The sequence below is a fragment of the Schistocerca americana genome, chromosome X, assembly GCF_021461395.2.
Source record: "Schistocerca americana isolate TAMUIC-IGC-003095 chromosome X, iqSchAmer2.1, whole genome shotgun sequence".
NCBI classification, from domain to species: domain Eukaryota; kingdom Metazoa; phylum Arthropoda; class Insecta; order Orthoptera; family Acrididae; genus Schistocerca; species Schistocerca americana.
The window spans coordinates 440,908,309-440,923,825 of record NC_060130.1 but is presented as its reverse complement, the minus strand read 5'-3'; the positions used below and the strand labels follow the sequence as shown (position 1 = coordinate 440,923,825).

The window sequence follows — 15,517 nt, the reverse complement described above, 5'->3', positions numbered from 1 at the left end:
TCTTAAGTGTCTTACTTATATGTAAACTTGTATTTTGTGAAAAAGAATGAATTTGAAAATACAATATTTTTAAACTTTGATAAATGTTGTTTCTCACCCAGTGTTGCTCACATTTAGCTAATGGATGCTCTTGTCTTTCTTGTAGAACATCAACGTAGTCATCTGTCATTTGCTTGTTTCTTTCAAATAGTCTTTGTACGTTACTGATAGTACAGTTAGCCTTCTGCCATCGAGCATTGTGTCAGCAGTGCGCAAGTAGCAGCATTACTGCATTTACTAGGCAGTCTTGTTTTTTAATAACCATTTAAATTTTGTGTCAAATTGTTTGTGCTCTCTGTAGATTAGTTCAGACGTTCTTTGCACAACACTATTTGGCATGGATAGGGACTGCGACTGCTGTGTTTGGATGCGGGCTGAGTTCATCACTGTGGGGGTCCAGACGGGGCTTTGTTGGGGACGGCCAGCTCATCCCACACATTCCCCGATCAGACTACGGCTGTGGCTGCCCGGGCTACTGTCCACATTGAGGCTGACCCCTCACCCCTGGTAGAGGGGAGGTCGTCTCGAGGTGTGGCTGGGGGTGAAAGACATTCCGGAGGGCTGAACGGAAGGCCTCTCCAGTTTGTTTGACGAACCGGTTTCAGGCTGTGTCTCCGGCTTATACTGATCTTCGGCCGGACATGGCTGCTTGTCCTGTTCCAGAGGTTGCCCCTCAGTCTGCAAGATCCGGGAGGTCGCAGAGGGTGGGCTTACTGGTAGTTGGGAGCTCCAACGTCAGGCACGTAATGGGGCCCCTTAGGCATATGGCTGCAAGAGAGGGGAAGAAAACCAATGTGCACTCTGTGTGCATACCGGGGGGAGTCATTCCAGATGTGGAAAGGGTCTTTCCGGATGCCATGAAGGGTACAGGGCGCATCCATCTGCAGGTAGTCACTCATGTTGGCACCAATGATGTGTGTCACTATGGAGCAGAGGAAATCCTCTCTGGATTCCGGCGGCTACCTGATTTGGTGAAGACTGCCAGTCTCTCTAGCGGGATGAAAGCAGAGCTCACCATCTGCAGCATCATTGACAGGACTGACTGCAGACCTTTGGTACAGAGCGGAGTGGAGGGTCCGAATCAGAGGCTGAGACGGTTCTGCGACCATGTGGGCTGTAGATTCCTCGACTTGTACCTAAGGGTGGTGGGGTTACGGGTTCCACTGGATAAGTCAGGAGTCCACTACACGCAGCAGGTGGCTCCACGGTTAGCAGGGGTCGTGTGGTGTGGACTGGGCGGTTTTTTAGGTTAGATGGCCTCGGGCAAGTACAGAAAGGGCAACAGCCTCAAAGGGTGCGGGGCAAAGTCAGAACATGCGGAGACCAAGCAGCAATTGGTATTGTAATTGTAAACTGTCGAAGCTGCATTGGTAAAGTACCGGAACTTCAAGCACTGATAGAAAGCACCGAAGCTGAAATCATTATAGGTACGGAAGGCTGGCTGGAGCCAGAGATAAATTTTGCCGAAATTTTTACAAAGGCACAGATGGTGTTTAGAAAGGATAGATTGCATGCAACCGGTGGTGGCGTGTTTGTCACTGTTAGTAGTAGTTTATCCTGTAGTGAAATAGAAGTGGATAGTTCTTGTGAATTATTATGGGTGGAGGTTATACTCAACAACTGAGCTAGGTTAATAATTGGCTCCTTTTGCCGACCTCCCGACTCAGCAGCATTAGTGGCAGAACAACTGAGAGAAAATCTGGAATACATTTCACATAAATTTTCTCAGCATGTTATAGTCTTAGGTGGAGATTTCAATTTACCAGATATAGACTGGGACACTCAGATGTTTAGGACGGGTGGTAGGGACAGAGCATCGAGTGACATTATACTGAGTGCACTATCCGAAAATTACCTCGAGCAATTAAACAAAGAACCAACTCGTGGAGATAACATCTTGGACCTACTGATAACAAACAGACCCGAACTTTTTGACTCTTTAAGTGCAGAACAGGGAATCAGTGATCACAAGGCCGTTGCAGCATCCCTGAATATGGAAGTTAATAGGAATATAAAAAAAGGGAGGAAGGTTTATCTGTTTAGCAAGAGTAATAGGAGGCAGATTTCTGACTACCTAACAGATCAAAATGAAAATTTCTGTTCCGACACTGACAATGTTGAGTGTGTATGGAAAAAGTTCAAGGCAATCGTAAAATGCATTTTAGACAGGTACGTGCCGAGAAAACTGTGAGGGACAAGAAAAACCCACCGTAGTTCAACAACAAAGTTAGGAAACTACTGCGAAAGCAAAGAGAACTTCACTGCAAATTTAAACACAGCCAAAACCTCTCAGAGAAACAGAAGCTAAACGATGTCAAAGTTAGCGTAAGGAGGGCTATGCGTGAAGCATTCAGTGAATTCGAAAGTAAAATTCTATGTACCGACTTGACAGAAAATCCTAGGAAGTTCTCTTCTTACGTTAAATCAGTAAGTGGCTCAAAACAGCATATCCAGACACTCCGGGATGATGATGGCATTGAAACAGAGAATGACACGTGTAAAACTGAAATACTAAACACCTTTTTCCAAAGCTGTTTCACAGAGGAAAACCACACTGCAGTTCCTTCTCTAAATCCTCGTGCGAACGAAAAAATTGCTGACATCGAAATAAGTGTCCAAGGAATAGAAAAGCAACTGAAATCACTCAATAGAGTGGACCTGACGGGATACCAATTCGATTCTACACAGAGTACACGAAAGAACTTGCCTCCCTTCTAACAGCCATGTACCGCAAGTCTCTAGAGGAATGGAAGGTTCCAAATGATTGGAAAGGCGCACAGGTAGTTCCAGTTTTCAAGAAGGGTCGTCGAGTAGATGCACAAAACTATAGGCCTATATCTCTAATATTGATCTGTTGTAGAATTTTAGAACATGTTTTTTGCTCACGTATCCTGTTATTTCTGGAAACCCAGAATCTACTCTGTGTTAATCAACATGGATTCTGGAAACAGCGATCATGTGAGACCCAACTTGCTTTTTTTGTTCATGAGACCCAGAAAATATTAGATACAGGCTCCCATGTAGATGCCATTTTCCTTGACTTCCGGAAGGCATTAGAGTCAGTTCTGCACTGTCACCTGATGAACAAAGTAAGAGCCTACGGAATATCAGACCAGCTGTGTAGCTGGATTGAAGAGTTTTTAGCAAACAGAACACAGCATGTTGTTCTCAATGGAGAGACATCTACAGACGTTAAAGTAACCTCTGGCATGCCACAGGGGAGTGTTAAGGGACCATTGCTTTTCACAATATACGAGGGCGGTTCAGAAAGTAACCTCCGATTGGTCACAGTGCGGGTTGTGGGGGGAGTAGCGATGCCATCTGTGCGTTCACGTACTCAACAGGTCAGTCGGCGTCAAGCCGTGGTCGAGTGAACGTCGTACCTGCGCTAGTTTAGTTTTTGTGGCAGTTTGAAATGTGTGCTGCAATAGAAAACCCCGCCAAATGTGAAGTGCGTGCTGTCATAAGGTTTTTTACAGCCAAAGGATATTCTGCAGCAGCTATTCATCGTGAGCTTTGTGCCGTGTACGGACCAAGAGTTATGAGTGAAGGAGTTGTCCGTGAATGGGTACGTTTATTTAAAAGTGGACGAGAAAACGTTCATGATGAAGAGAGGAGTGGTAGACCATCATTGGTGACTGACGAACTCATTCAGACAGTTGATGCAAAAGTTCGTGAAAATCGACGTTTCTCAATTTCGGAGTTGTCCACTGGTTTTCCACAGATTTCTAAGACTCTCTTGTACGAGATAGTGACAGCAAGATTGGGTTACCGTAAGTTCTGTGCACGATGGGTGCCCAAAATTCTTACCGACCACCACAAAACTCAAAGAATGGCCTCTGCATTAGACTTTCTGTCACGTTATGAGGACGAAGGAGAACCATTGTTAAACAGAATCGTGACCGGTGACGAAACCTGGATTAAGTACGTGAACCCTGAGACAAAAGAACAATCAAAGATGTGGTCACATTCAAATTCGCCTACCAAACCAAGAAAAGCCTCGCAAGATTTTTCTGCCAGAAAACTGATGGCAACGGTGTTTTGGGATGCCAAAGGGGTGTTGTTGGTTGAATTCATGGAACGTGGTACGACCATTAATCAAGACGTGTACTGTGAAACAATAAAAAAGTTACGACGGGCTATACAGAACAAACGCCGTGGTATGCTGACTTCCGGTATCGTTTTTTTGCACGATAACGCCCGTTCTCACTCTGCTCGCAGAACAACGGCGAGTCCTTCAAGTGGGACGTTATCAACCATCCACCTTACAGCCCAGACCTGGCGCCAAGTGATTATCACCTCTTCATGCATTTGAAGAAATGGCTCGGGTCACAGCGGTTTGATGACGACGAAGAGCTCAAAGATGCGGTCACAGGCTGGCTCCAGGCACAAGCGGGTGATTTTTATGCAGAAGGAATTTCAAAGCTTGTGAAGAGATACGATAAGTGCCTCAATCGCTATGGAGACTATGTAGAAAAATAGTGCAAAGATGTAGTTGTAAGATGTATATATTAAAATATTTTTATTTAACTTGGTGTATTTTTTTAAATCAACCGGAGGTTACTTTCTGAACGGCCTTGTATATAAATGACCTGGTAGATAGTATCGGAAGTTCCATGTGGCTTTTCATGGATGATGCTGTAGTATACAGAGAAGTTGCAGCTTTAGAAAATTGTAGCGAAATGCAGGAAGATCTACAGCAGATAGGCACTTGGTGCAGGGGGTGGCAACTGACCCTTAACATAGACAAATGTAATGACATAGAAAGAAGGATGCTTTATTGTATGATTATATGATAGCAGAACAACAAACACTGGAACAGTTACTTCTGTAAAATATCTGGTAGTATATGTACGGAACGATTTCAAGTGGAATGATTATATAAAATTAATTGTTGGTAAGGCGGGTGCCAAGTTGAGATTCATTGGGAGAGTCCTTAGAAAATGTAGTCCATCAACAAAGGAGGTGGCTTACAAAACACTCGTTCGACCTATACTTGAGTATTGCTCATCAGTGTGGGATCCATACCAGGTCGGATTGACAGAGGAGATAGAGAAGATCCAAAGAAGAGCGGCGCATTTCGTCACATGGTTATTTGGTAAGCGTGATAGCGCTACAGAGATGTTTAGCAAACTCAAGTGGCAGACTCTGCAAGAGAGGCGCTCTGTATCGCAGTGTAGCTTGCTGTCCAGGTTTCGAGAGGGTGCGTTTCTGGATGAGGTATCGAATATATTGCTTCCCCCTACTTATACCTCCCCAGGAGGTCATGAATGTAAAATTAGAGAGATTCGAGCACGCATGGAGGCTTTCCAGCAGTCGTTCTTCCCGCGAACCATACGCGACTGGAACAGGAAAGGGAGGTAACGACAGTGGCATGTAAAGTGCCCTCTGCCACACACCATTGGGTGGCTTACGGAGTATAAATATAGATGTAGATGTAGATGTAGATCAAGAAACAGCAGTGGCCAGTGTGAATGCACCAACTGTACAAGGTGAGGACTGGATAGATTTGTGTTACTAAACTATATTAGCAAGTGAGAAACTTGTATTTAGCGAAATGTAATGAATTACAAATTACACTACTGGATTATTCTAAGTGATGGACCCATTTTCGTATTTTTTCAAGTACAATCCAAAATAACAAGCTTTGTACTAATGAAAAGAGGTAGTTTCAAAGTTTTTTTTGTAATGTTTGATATCAATTTAATAATTTGTAATTAATTAGTTTGTAATAATTATTTAATAATTAGAAATGTGGTAAGTATTATACATGTTCAATGTGGCCACCATTGGCTTCATGCCAAACATTGACGTAGTAGCCAAATTCGTCCCACACTCAGAAAGCGTATCTACTGTTACTTAGTGCATGGCTTCATAGATACGATTCTGCACATCATTCAGAGTGGTTGGTAGAGGCAGAATGTAGACAGCTTCCTTCACACAACCCCATAAGAAACAGTTCCAAGGTGTGAGATCAGGAGATCTCGGTGGCCAGAAGTGCAGAGCCAGGTCCTCAAGTCCCCTGCGTCCGATCTAACGCTGAGGAAGGAAGTCATTCAAAAAGCCTCATACATCATGGTGCCAATGGGATAGAGGTCCATCCTGTTGGAAAATGAAGTCCTGGGAAACTTCCATAACTTGAGGGAACAGCCATTGTTCCAACATGTCCATGTATGTGATTCCCGTTACAGTTCTTCCTGCAAAGAAAAATGGTTCATAAACCTTTGTACGGGATATGGCACAGAACACGTTGATTTTCAATGAGTCTCTTTTGTGTTGCAATGGTGAATGTAGATTTTCCAAACCCCATATGTGAACATTGTGTCTGTTGACTTTTCCACTATCTTGGAACGTTGCTTCATCTCTAAAAATTACATGCTGTAGAAATGCGTCATCCTCCATCTTTCCTAGCATATAACCACAAAATGCGAGACACTTCCCTTTGTCATTCGGGTTGAGAGCCTGCAAAAGTTGTAATAGGTATGGCTTGTACAGTAAACACCATCTCAGAACTTTTCATACAGTTGGTTGGGGTATTCCAAGTTCTTGATTGGCTCTATTGGTAGACTTTCCTGAATCAGTTGGACATCATGCTCTGACACATGTAGTTGGTCTGTGCCTTTTCACTTGCACACAGTCCCAGTCTGTTTAAATTGCTTAAACCAAATGCTAATACTTTTGCGAGTTGGTGACTGAATACCAAATTTGGTACGAAATGCCTGCTGCACTGCAGTTTGCGACTCATTTCTTGCGAACTCATGAATGCAGAAAACCTTGTGCTCCACAGTCACCATCTCACTCACAACTGACAGTGAAACGGAATGACAGCCCAATTGCCAAGCGAACTCTACTGACTATTTCTGAAACCATCACCCACCCCCTTCCCCCCCCCCCCCCCCCATCTGCTTCCGCCCATCAGAAACTTTGAAACTTCCTCTTTTCATTGGTATAAAGCTTGTTCATTTTTTGTAATTGAATACATACGAATTTTTGAAAATGGGCCCATCATTTAGAATAACCTCGTATTTTTACTTAATGATTGATGTTATTTCTCACAATGTGTTGCTCAAATCTGACTAATGGAATCTCTTATCTTTCTTGCAGAACATATTGAAGAGCCTGCTGAGGCTAGTGTGGATGCAACAACAGAACAAGGTGAGGGCAGGATAGATTTATGTTACAAACTTGTATTTTGTGAAAAATAATGAATTTAACACTGCCGTATTTTTACACATTGACAGATATTAATTCTCACACTGTGTTACTCACATTCAGTTAATGGGTGCTCTTCATCTTTCTTGTAGAAAAACATCAAGAAACAGCAGTGCCTAGTGTGGATGCACCAACTGGACAATGTGAGGGTTGGATAGATTTGTATACTTAACAAGCTTAGGAACCTAGAAATAAGACAGTTTTCTGTTTGAAATTTTTTGCTTTCCCTTACCTGTGCCAGCACTAAAAGACAATTGCATTTTTTTAGATGCCCAGCGAGTAGAAACTTTTATTAACGAAGTGGCTGCTTTGGACCAAGGTACAGTGTCTCAATTTCATTTAAAGGAGAAAGTTTCATGTTGTAGAAATATTAAAATTTCACATTTTTTATCTTTTTGTTTGGCTTTTCTGTATTAGTTCAAAAAGATTATTTTTCTAATTCTAGCGCTTTCCGACCTTCGAGCTTCACAACAGAAAGGTATGGCATTCATTTAGGTTTGTTATATAAGAATTCCTATATTCTAGAAATATCAAAATTCCCCTTGTGCAATCTTGGTTTCAAATGTAATATGTATTAATTCCAAATGATGTTTTTTATTCTAGTTAAAAGGTTGCTAGCAATTTCACAAGCTGGCATTACTGGACTATTACTACCAGGTAAGATCCATTTGGCATTTTGTTTTGAATATAGTTTTGAAATTCAAAAAATATCACACTTCTTTATTTCAATTCTGTGTTTCACCTTACCTGTTGTTTTTCCAAAAATAATTTTCTCATTCCAGTGGCTAACCCACGAGGAGTTGTAGGACGCCACATTGCTGCACTACCACATCGAAGTAAGTTGTGGAGAGAGTTATGGTCTCCAACAAGTTGTAGATTTTGGAAATAGCAGAATAGCAGAATAGCAGAATAGCAAGTTGTAGATTTTGGAAATAGCAGAATTCTCTGGATGGAGTCTTGTTTCTTAATGTTATCTGCACTAATTCCAAATGATGGTTTTTCTGATTGATTGTAGGGTCCCAGCAATATCGAGTTGTAAAAGCCAAGTTCGATGCACTTAAAGAAGGTATGTACTACTCGCAGCTTTTTTCCCCTCCTTGTATAACTAGTTGCGGATTCTGGAAAGAACACTTTTCTCTGTGTACAAACTTATGTTCTACCTTCAGTTTGATAATTCTTAAAGGTGATTTCTCTGTTTCCAGCATATTACCAACTAAGAGCTGCAGAAGTCAATGGGGTTGCTCTAGCAGAAAAAGGTAGTTTCTTGAGTCATTTATTGAATAGCAAGTTTTGATTTCTACAAATAACACATCTGCTAGTGTGCTATATTATGTTTCATTTTATGCTTGCTAGTTAAAAATGATTTTCTGATTCCAATGTTAAAACAATTTGCAGTTACAGAAGATGGAAGGGCTGTCTATGGAGCATGGGGTATGTTCCATACGTAGTATTATATAAATAGTTTAGAATTTAGAAATAACTCAATATTAATGCGTGAAAAGTTGTGTATCACCATGTCTGTGCTAGTTCAAACAGAGTTTGTATTCAGTCAACTGCCAAAATGGTCTAATGCTATTTTGTTACTATTCTGGTTGTCTGCTGTTCCAGTCTTTCATATAATACCATGTTAGTTAGTTTTCCTTAAATGTCTTTTGTTGCTTTATAAAACTTAATATCTTGGCAGCATATCATTGGTATTTACTGAGAGCTGAAAAATGCCAGATGAATTTTTGGAGCAGCAAACTGCTTGAAGAAAGATTCTTCTAAATAATGGAGAAATGTGCACTTTCATTCACAGAAAGATTTTTAACCTACCTCAAATCAAATATGAATCATCAGTTCTTTTTTACATGCTATTTAACATGTGAAAAATTGAAAGAGTACAGTCCTAACAAGAATGTCTGTCATTGAATGAAAGATGTTGGTCTATTTTATGTTGTTAATGTCACAGTAGTGCTGTCATGGCTAAAAATATGTTTATATATTAGTAGATTAGGGATTAATTCTGCATTATGATGAAGGAATAATACCCCCCTGCGGGTCTGGGAGTTAAAATAGGCCCGAGGTATTCCTGCCTGTCGTAAGAGGCGACTAAAAGGACTCTGACACATTTCGGCCTTTATGTGATGGTCCCCTGTAGGGTTTGACCTCCATTTTTCAAAATTTTCCTGAAGGCCGAGCCAATTGGCGAAGGGCGCCTTAAATGATGCATAGTGTCCATCATGGGCTGAGACCTCTCGCATCCTCCATTAACGTGGAGCTGCACTTCCACTCATTCTCCAGCTGTTGTGTGAGGTCACCCACCTGAGTGCGTTTTCCTCCATCCTCTGTGCAGTATCACTTTCTGCACTGTCGACAATAATGGACTTCTTAGCTCATTTGTGCCTGACATCCAGCTCAGTAGCCAGTCTGTTGTGGTGAGGCCGCCATGTACCCTGTTGGTTGTAGCCCCCTGACCATATAGGGGTTGCTCCGCTGGTGCCTGCACCGTTAACTCCCCACATATGCCAAGGAGTAGATGCCCATCACTCTGGGGCATCGGGACTCCCGGAAATGGCCATCCTGCCAGGTGGCCTTTGCTGCACCTGGGTAGAGCCCTTGGGGAGGGCCCCTCGTCGGAGTGGGTGACATCAGGGCAGATGACACGCCATGAAGCATACTACGTCATCTCTTGCTGGTGGTCAAACACCAGCAGTCTCTAAGCTATCAAGGTCTAACTTCAATGCTAAGAAATATGACCCCAAATCATTCCCACCCCCCTGGCTACACCATGGGAGGAACACCAGGCTGAGGATGGCAGCAAAGCTTATTCACCTCGGTACCTTGTATGTACGAGAGTTGATGGGGAATCTTTCCTATCAATGAAAACTAACTTTTTTGTGGAGCATTTAGAGGACAAGTTTATGGAGGTTTAGGGCTTGCCCAAAATGCGGTCAGGGTCGGTCTTGATCAGAACACCATCTTTTGCCCAGTCATGGGCACTACTGCCTGTGACAAGCGGGGGGATGTTTCTGTTACCATCACACCCGATAAGAGCTTAAATATGTTCCAGGGTATCATATTTCACTGGGACTTTTTTTTGCAGTCTGACGATGAGCTGCACGCCAATTTAGAGCAGTGGGTTGTCCATTTCGTTCAGCACATCCACCGTGCCGGTTGCCACTGGTGCTTTCATCTTGACATTTGAGGGTGACACATTACCTGAGAAGGTCAAGGTGATGGTCTACCACTGTGATGTAAAGCCATATATCCCTCCCCTGATGCGGTGCTTTAAGTGCTGGAAGTTCAGCCATATGTCTTCCTGCTGTACTTCCAGCATCACCTCTCAGGATTGTGGACATCCTTCACATCTCAATACTCCATGTCCCCGTCACCCATCTGTGTCAGCTGCAGAGAGCACCATTCGCCTTGCTCGCCAGACCGCAGGATTCTCCAGAAAGAAAGAAAAATAATGGATTACAAGACCCTGGACTGACTGACCTACACTGAGCAAAGAGAAAATATGAGAGGCCACATACTGTGATTGACGCCAACCTATGCCACCACAACCTACTTTAGGAGCAGCATTCCCCCAACCATTGGGGACTTCAGTCCCCACTTCTCAGCCAGAGAAGTGTAAGTCTTCTTCAGCTCCTCTCGCCAGGAAGGGATCCCTTGGGTCACTCCCTTCCCAGGTTCCTACCAGTGGCAAAGCTAACACCTGCCAGTGGCTGAAGCAAATATAGGTAGCTGGTCATGGAGCTCCATCATTCTCCTCAGTCCCTGAGGCTGAATCAATGAAGCCCTCCCAGCCAGACAAACCTAACGAGCAGCGAGAGAAACCTAAAAAGAAAAAGACCCCAAACAAGTAAGGCACTGCGATGACACCCACACCACCACTGCCTACAAGCTCTGTGTCATAGGATGAGGTGGAGATTCTGGTGTCCACTGAGGACTTAGATCTCGCTGGGCCCTGAGGCACAATGGATGTTGATCGTACAGGTACTCATCTGGTGGCAGCAGGTGACCCTGAGGCGTAGACTGCCTCATTGAGTGTTTCATACCTTCGCAGTCTCATGATCACGTAATCTTCTAGTGGAATTGGGTCGGTTTTCTCCACCACCTGGCTGAGCTACGGCAACTGTAAAGCTTTACACCTACTTTCTGCATTGCCCTGCAGGAAACCTGGTTTCCGGAAATGCAGACCCCTGCCCTCCCCAGCTGTAAGCGATATTACAGGAACCGTAGCGACTGTAATAGTGTGTCAGGTAGATTTTGGGTCTATGTCCTGAACTCAGTATGTAGTGAACCTGTGCCTCTTCAAACCCCTCTTGAAGCTGTGGCTGTCAAGATAAGGACGACACAGGAAATAACTGTCTGCAATGTATATCTTTCTCCAGATGGTGCAGTACCCCTGAATGTATTGGCTGCACTGAGTGGTCAAATCCCTAAACCTTTCCTACTTTTGGGTGATTTTAATGCGCATAACCCCTTGTGGGGTGGCACTATGCTTACTGGCTAAGGTAGGGGGATCAAATATACTGTCACAACTGGACCTCTGCCTCTTAAATACAGGTGTCCCCACACATTTCAGTGTAGCACATGGCACATATTCAGCCATTGATCCCTTGGTTTGCAGTCTGGGCCTTCTCCCATCTATCCACTGGAGAGCACATGACGACCTGTGTGGTAGTGACCACTTCCCCATCTTCCTGTCACTCCCCTGGCGTCACGCCCATGAGTGCTTACCCAGATGGGCTTTAAACAAGGCAGACCGGGAAGTCGTCACCTCTGCTGTCATCGCTGAATCTCCCCCACATGGTGCCATCAATGTTGTCATTGAGCAGGTCACTACAATGATTGTTTGTATGGTGGGAAACGCAATCCCTCGTTCTTTAGGGTGCCCCCAGCAAAAGAAAGTCCCTTGGTGGTCGTCGGAAGTCACTGAGGCAATTAAAGAGCATCAGTGAGCCCTACAGTGACATAAGCAGCACCCTTCCCTCCAGTACTTAATAGCCTTTAAGCAGCTCCATGCCTGCATTCACCAGCTTATAAAATGACAGAAATAGGAGTGTTGGGAGAGGTACGTGTCGACCTTTGTGTGTCATACGTCACCTTCCCAAGTCTGGACGAAGATCAGACATCATTTTGGGTATGAGACCGCAACAGGTGTCCCTAGCATTAACATAAATGGCGTGTTATCTACTGATGTAGACGCAATTGCCGAGCACTTTCTGAGCACTATGCTCAAGCTCTGCCTTTTGCACCCTCAAATGGTGGATGGAAAGGAAAGTCCTCTCATTCACTGCATGCCACAGTGAACCCTATAACACCCCATTTACGGAGTGGGATCTCCTCAGTGCCCTTGCAAATTGCCCCAATGCAGCTCCTGGGCCACATGAGATCCACAGTCAGATGACTATACAGCTCTTGTCTGACTACAAGTGACATCTCATCATCATCAATTGGATGTGATGCAATGGCGTCTTTCCATCACAGTGGCAAGAGAGCACCATCATTCAGGTACTCAAACCCAGTAAAAACCTTCTTCATGTGGATAGCTATTGGCCCACCAGCCTCACCAACATTCTTTGCAAGCTCCTGGAATGTATGATGTGTCGACAGTTGGTTGGGTCCTGGAGTCACGTGGCCTACTGGCTCCATGTCAGGGTGGCTTCCACCAGGGTCGCTCTGCCACTGATATCCTTGTCCCCCTCAAGTCTGCCATCTGAACAGCCTTTTCCAGATGCCAACATCTAGTTGCCGTCTTTTTTGACTTACGTAAAGCATACAATACGACCTGGCCTCATCATATCTTTGTCATATTGGATGAGTGTGGTCTCCATGCCCTGCACCTGATATTTATCCAAAACTTCCTGTCACTCTGTACTTTCTGTGTCCAAGTCAGTGCCTCCCATAGTTTCCCCCATATTCAGGACAATGGCATTTCACAGGGCTCCATATTGAGTGTCTCTCTATTTTTAGTGGCTATTAACGGCCTAGCAGCAGCTGTAGGGCTATTGGTTCTCACCTTCTCTGTATGCAGATGACTTCTGCATTTCGTACTGCTCCTCCAGTACTGGTGCTCCTGAGCGGCACCTACAGGGAACCATTCACAAGGTGCAGTCATGGGCTCTAGTCCACGGCTTCCAGTTTTTAGCCTGGAAGTCGTGTGTCATCCATTTCTTTTCTTTCGTCGCATCATTCACCTAGAACCAGAACTTTACCTTAAAGACAATTCACTCACTGTAGTGGAGATATAGCGATTCTTAGGACCAGTTTTAGATGCCTGATTGACTTGGCTACCTCACCTTCATCAGCTTAAGTGGAAGAGCTGGTAGAACCTCAATGCCCTCCACTGCCTGAGCAACATCAACTAGCGTGCAGATCTCTCTACACTGCTGCAGCTCTACAGAACCCTTGTTCAATTTCGCCTTGACTGTGGGAGTCTGGTTTATGGTTCAGCGGTGCCCTCAGCATTGTGTTTACTCGACCCAGTTCACCATTGTGGCGTTCGCCTAGCGATGAGAGCTTTTAGAACAAGTCAGGTGACCAGTGTCCTGGTGGAGGCCAGAGTCCCTCCATTGAAGGTTAGGCATGCACAACTGCTCCCCAGTTACATTGCACACATTCATAGTTCTCTTGCTTATCTGAATTACCATCTCCTTTTCCCAATCACGGCGAATCATCTCCCGCATCGGCGGCCCAGGTCAGATCTTACAATTGTGGTTTGCATCTGGTCCTTTCTGTCTGAACTGGAGTCCTTCCAGTTAGCACCTCTCCTTGAGGTCAATTCATGTACACCTCTATGGTGTACACATAGGCTGCATATTCTTCTGGACCTTTGGCATGGCCCTAAGGACTCCGTTAACCCTGTGGCTCTCCACTGTCACTTACTCTTGCTTCTCGACATGTACTGGGGCCATGAAGTGGTTTATACTGATGGCTTGATGGCTGATGGTCACGTAGGGTTTGCGTATGTTCATAAAGGGCATATTGATCAGCACTCCTTGCCAAATGGCTGCATAGTTTTCACTGCAGAGCTGGTGGACATATCTCGTGCTCTTGAGCACATCCGCTCATACCCAGGTGAGTCAATTCTCATGTGTACTGACTCCTTGAGCAGCCTTCAAGCTATCTACCAGTGCTGCCCTTGTCATCCTTTTGTAGTGTCCATTTAGGAGTCCATCTATGCCCTGGAACGGTCCCGTCATTCAGTGGTGTTTGTGTGAACACCAGGACACATCGGAATCCCAGGCAACGAACTTGGCAACAGGGTAGCCAGACAGGCTACGTGGAAACCACTTCTGGAGATGGGCACCTCTGAAACTGACGTGTGTTCTGTCTTCACCGCAGGGTTTTTCAGCTTTGGGAGACGGAATGGCATAACAGTACATGCATCAAACTGCATGTCACAAAGGAGAGTACGAATGTGTGGAAGTCTTCCATGCGGTCCTCTTGCAGGAAATCAGTTGTCCTCTGCTGGCTTCACATTGACCATACGTGGCTAAAGCATGGTTACCTCCTCTGTTGTGAGAACCCACCTAGGTGTTGCTGAGGCTCACTGATGACGATCATCCACCTCTTGCTGGATTGCCCACTTTTAGCCGCTCTGTGGTGGACTTCTTTTAACTTTCCCAGCACCCTACCTTTGGTGTTGGGTGACAATGTCTCAACTGCAGATTTAGTTTTACGTTTTATTCATGTGGGTGGGTTTTATCATTCGATCTAAGTTTTAGCACATGTCCTTTGTCCCTCTGCGTCCTACACTCTAGTGCTTTTAGGTTGGAGGCTTTAATGTGTCGCAGAGTGGCTGGCTGCTCCCTTTTATTCTCATGGTCAACCAGCCATGGTAATCTGCTCTCTTGTTTTGATCTCTTCTACATGTTTCTTGCGTGTCTCTGTGGTTTTCTTGCCTGATTTTGTCCATTTTAGTGTTTGTTGCCCTTCTGTTAGTCTTGTGGTTTTCTCCTTTCTTCCAGCTGTGTTTTGTATGTCTCAGTTATTTTACTCCCATGCTTGTGGAATTATTTTAATCAGAATGAGGGACTGATGACCTAGCTGTTGGTGCCCCCCCCCCCTCTTTTCTCTTTTTAAACCAACCAAAAAACAATAGCACAATCCAATGCAATCCTTGTGCTTGTAACTTCTAAGAAGTATAACTCTTACATTCTACAGAAATGTACTAAGGAAGCAAGCAGTGTGAAGAAAGCCCCTAATTTAATTTTGTTATAAAAAATATAGTCTGTTATCCAATTCTTGGCTCAGTAAAACTAAACAATCTCTC

The 15,517-nt window shown here is 44.3% G+C and overlaps 1 protein-coding gene across 2 annotated transcripts in view; it reads left to right on the top strand.

Moving 5' to 3' along the window:
• The window catches only part of LOC124555454, an 83,897-nt gene that overhangs the window by 24,902 nt on the left and 43,478 nt on the right, over positions 1-15,517 (top strand). For both annotated transcript variants that reach the window (XM_047129376.1, XM_047129375.1), the window contains 9 exons: positions 7,144-7,194; positions 7,344-7,394; positions 7,520-7,570; positions 7,697-7,729; positions 7,855-7,908; positions 8,034-8,087; positions 8,267-8,317; positions 8,454-8,507; positions 8,647-8,682. In XM_047129376.1, coding sequence (XP_046985332.1) covers positions 7,144-7,194; positions 7,344-7,394; positions 7,520-7,570; positions 7,697-7,729; positions 7,855-7,908; positions 8,034-8,087; positions 8,267-8,317; positions 8,454-8,507; positions 8,647-8,682 — 435 coding nt within the window. The remainder of the gene's footprint in view (positions 1-7,143; positions 7,195-7,343; positions 7,395-7,519; positions 7,571-7,696; positions 7,730-7,854; positions 7,909-8,033; positions 8,088-8,266; positions 8,318-8,453; positions 8,508-8,646; positions 8,683-15,517) is intronic.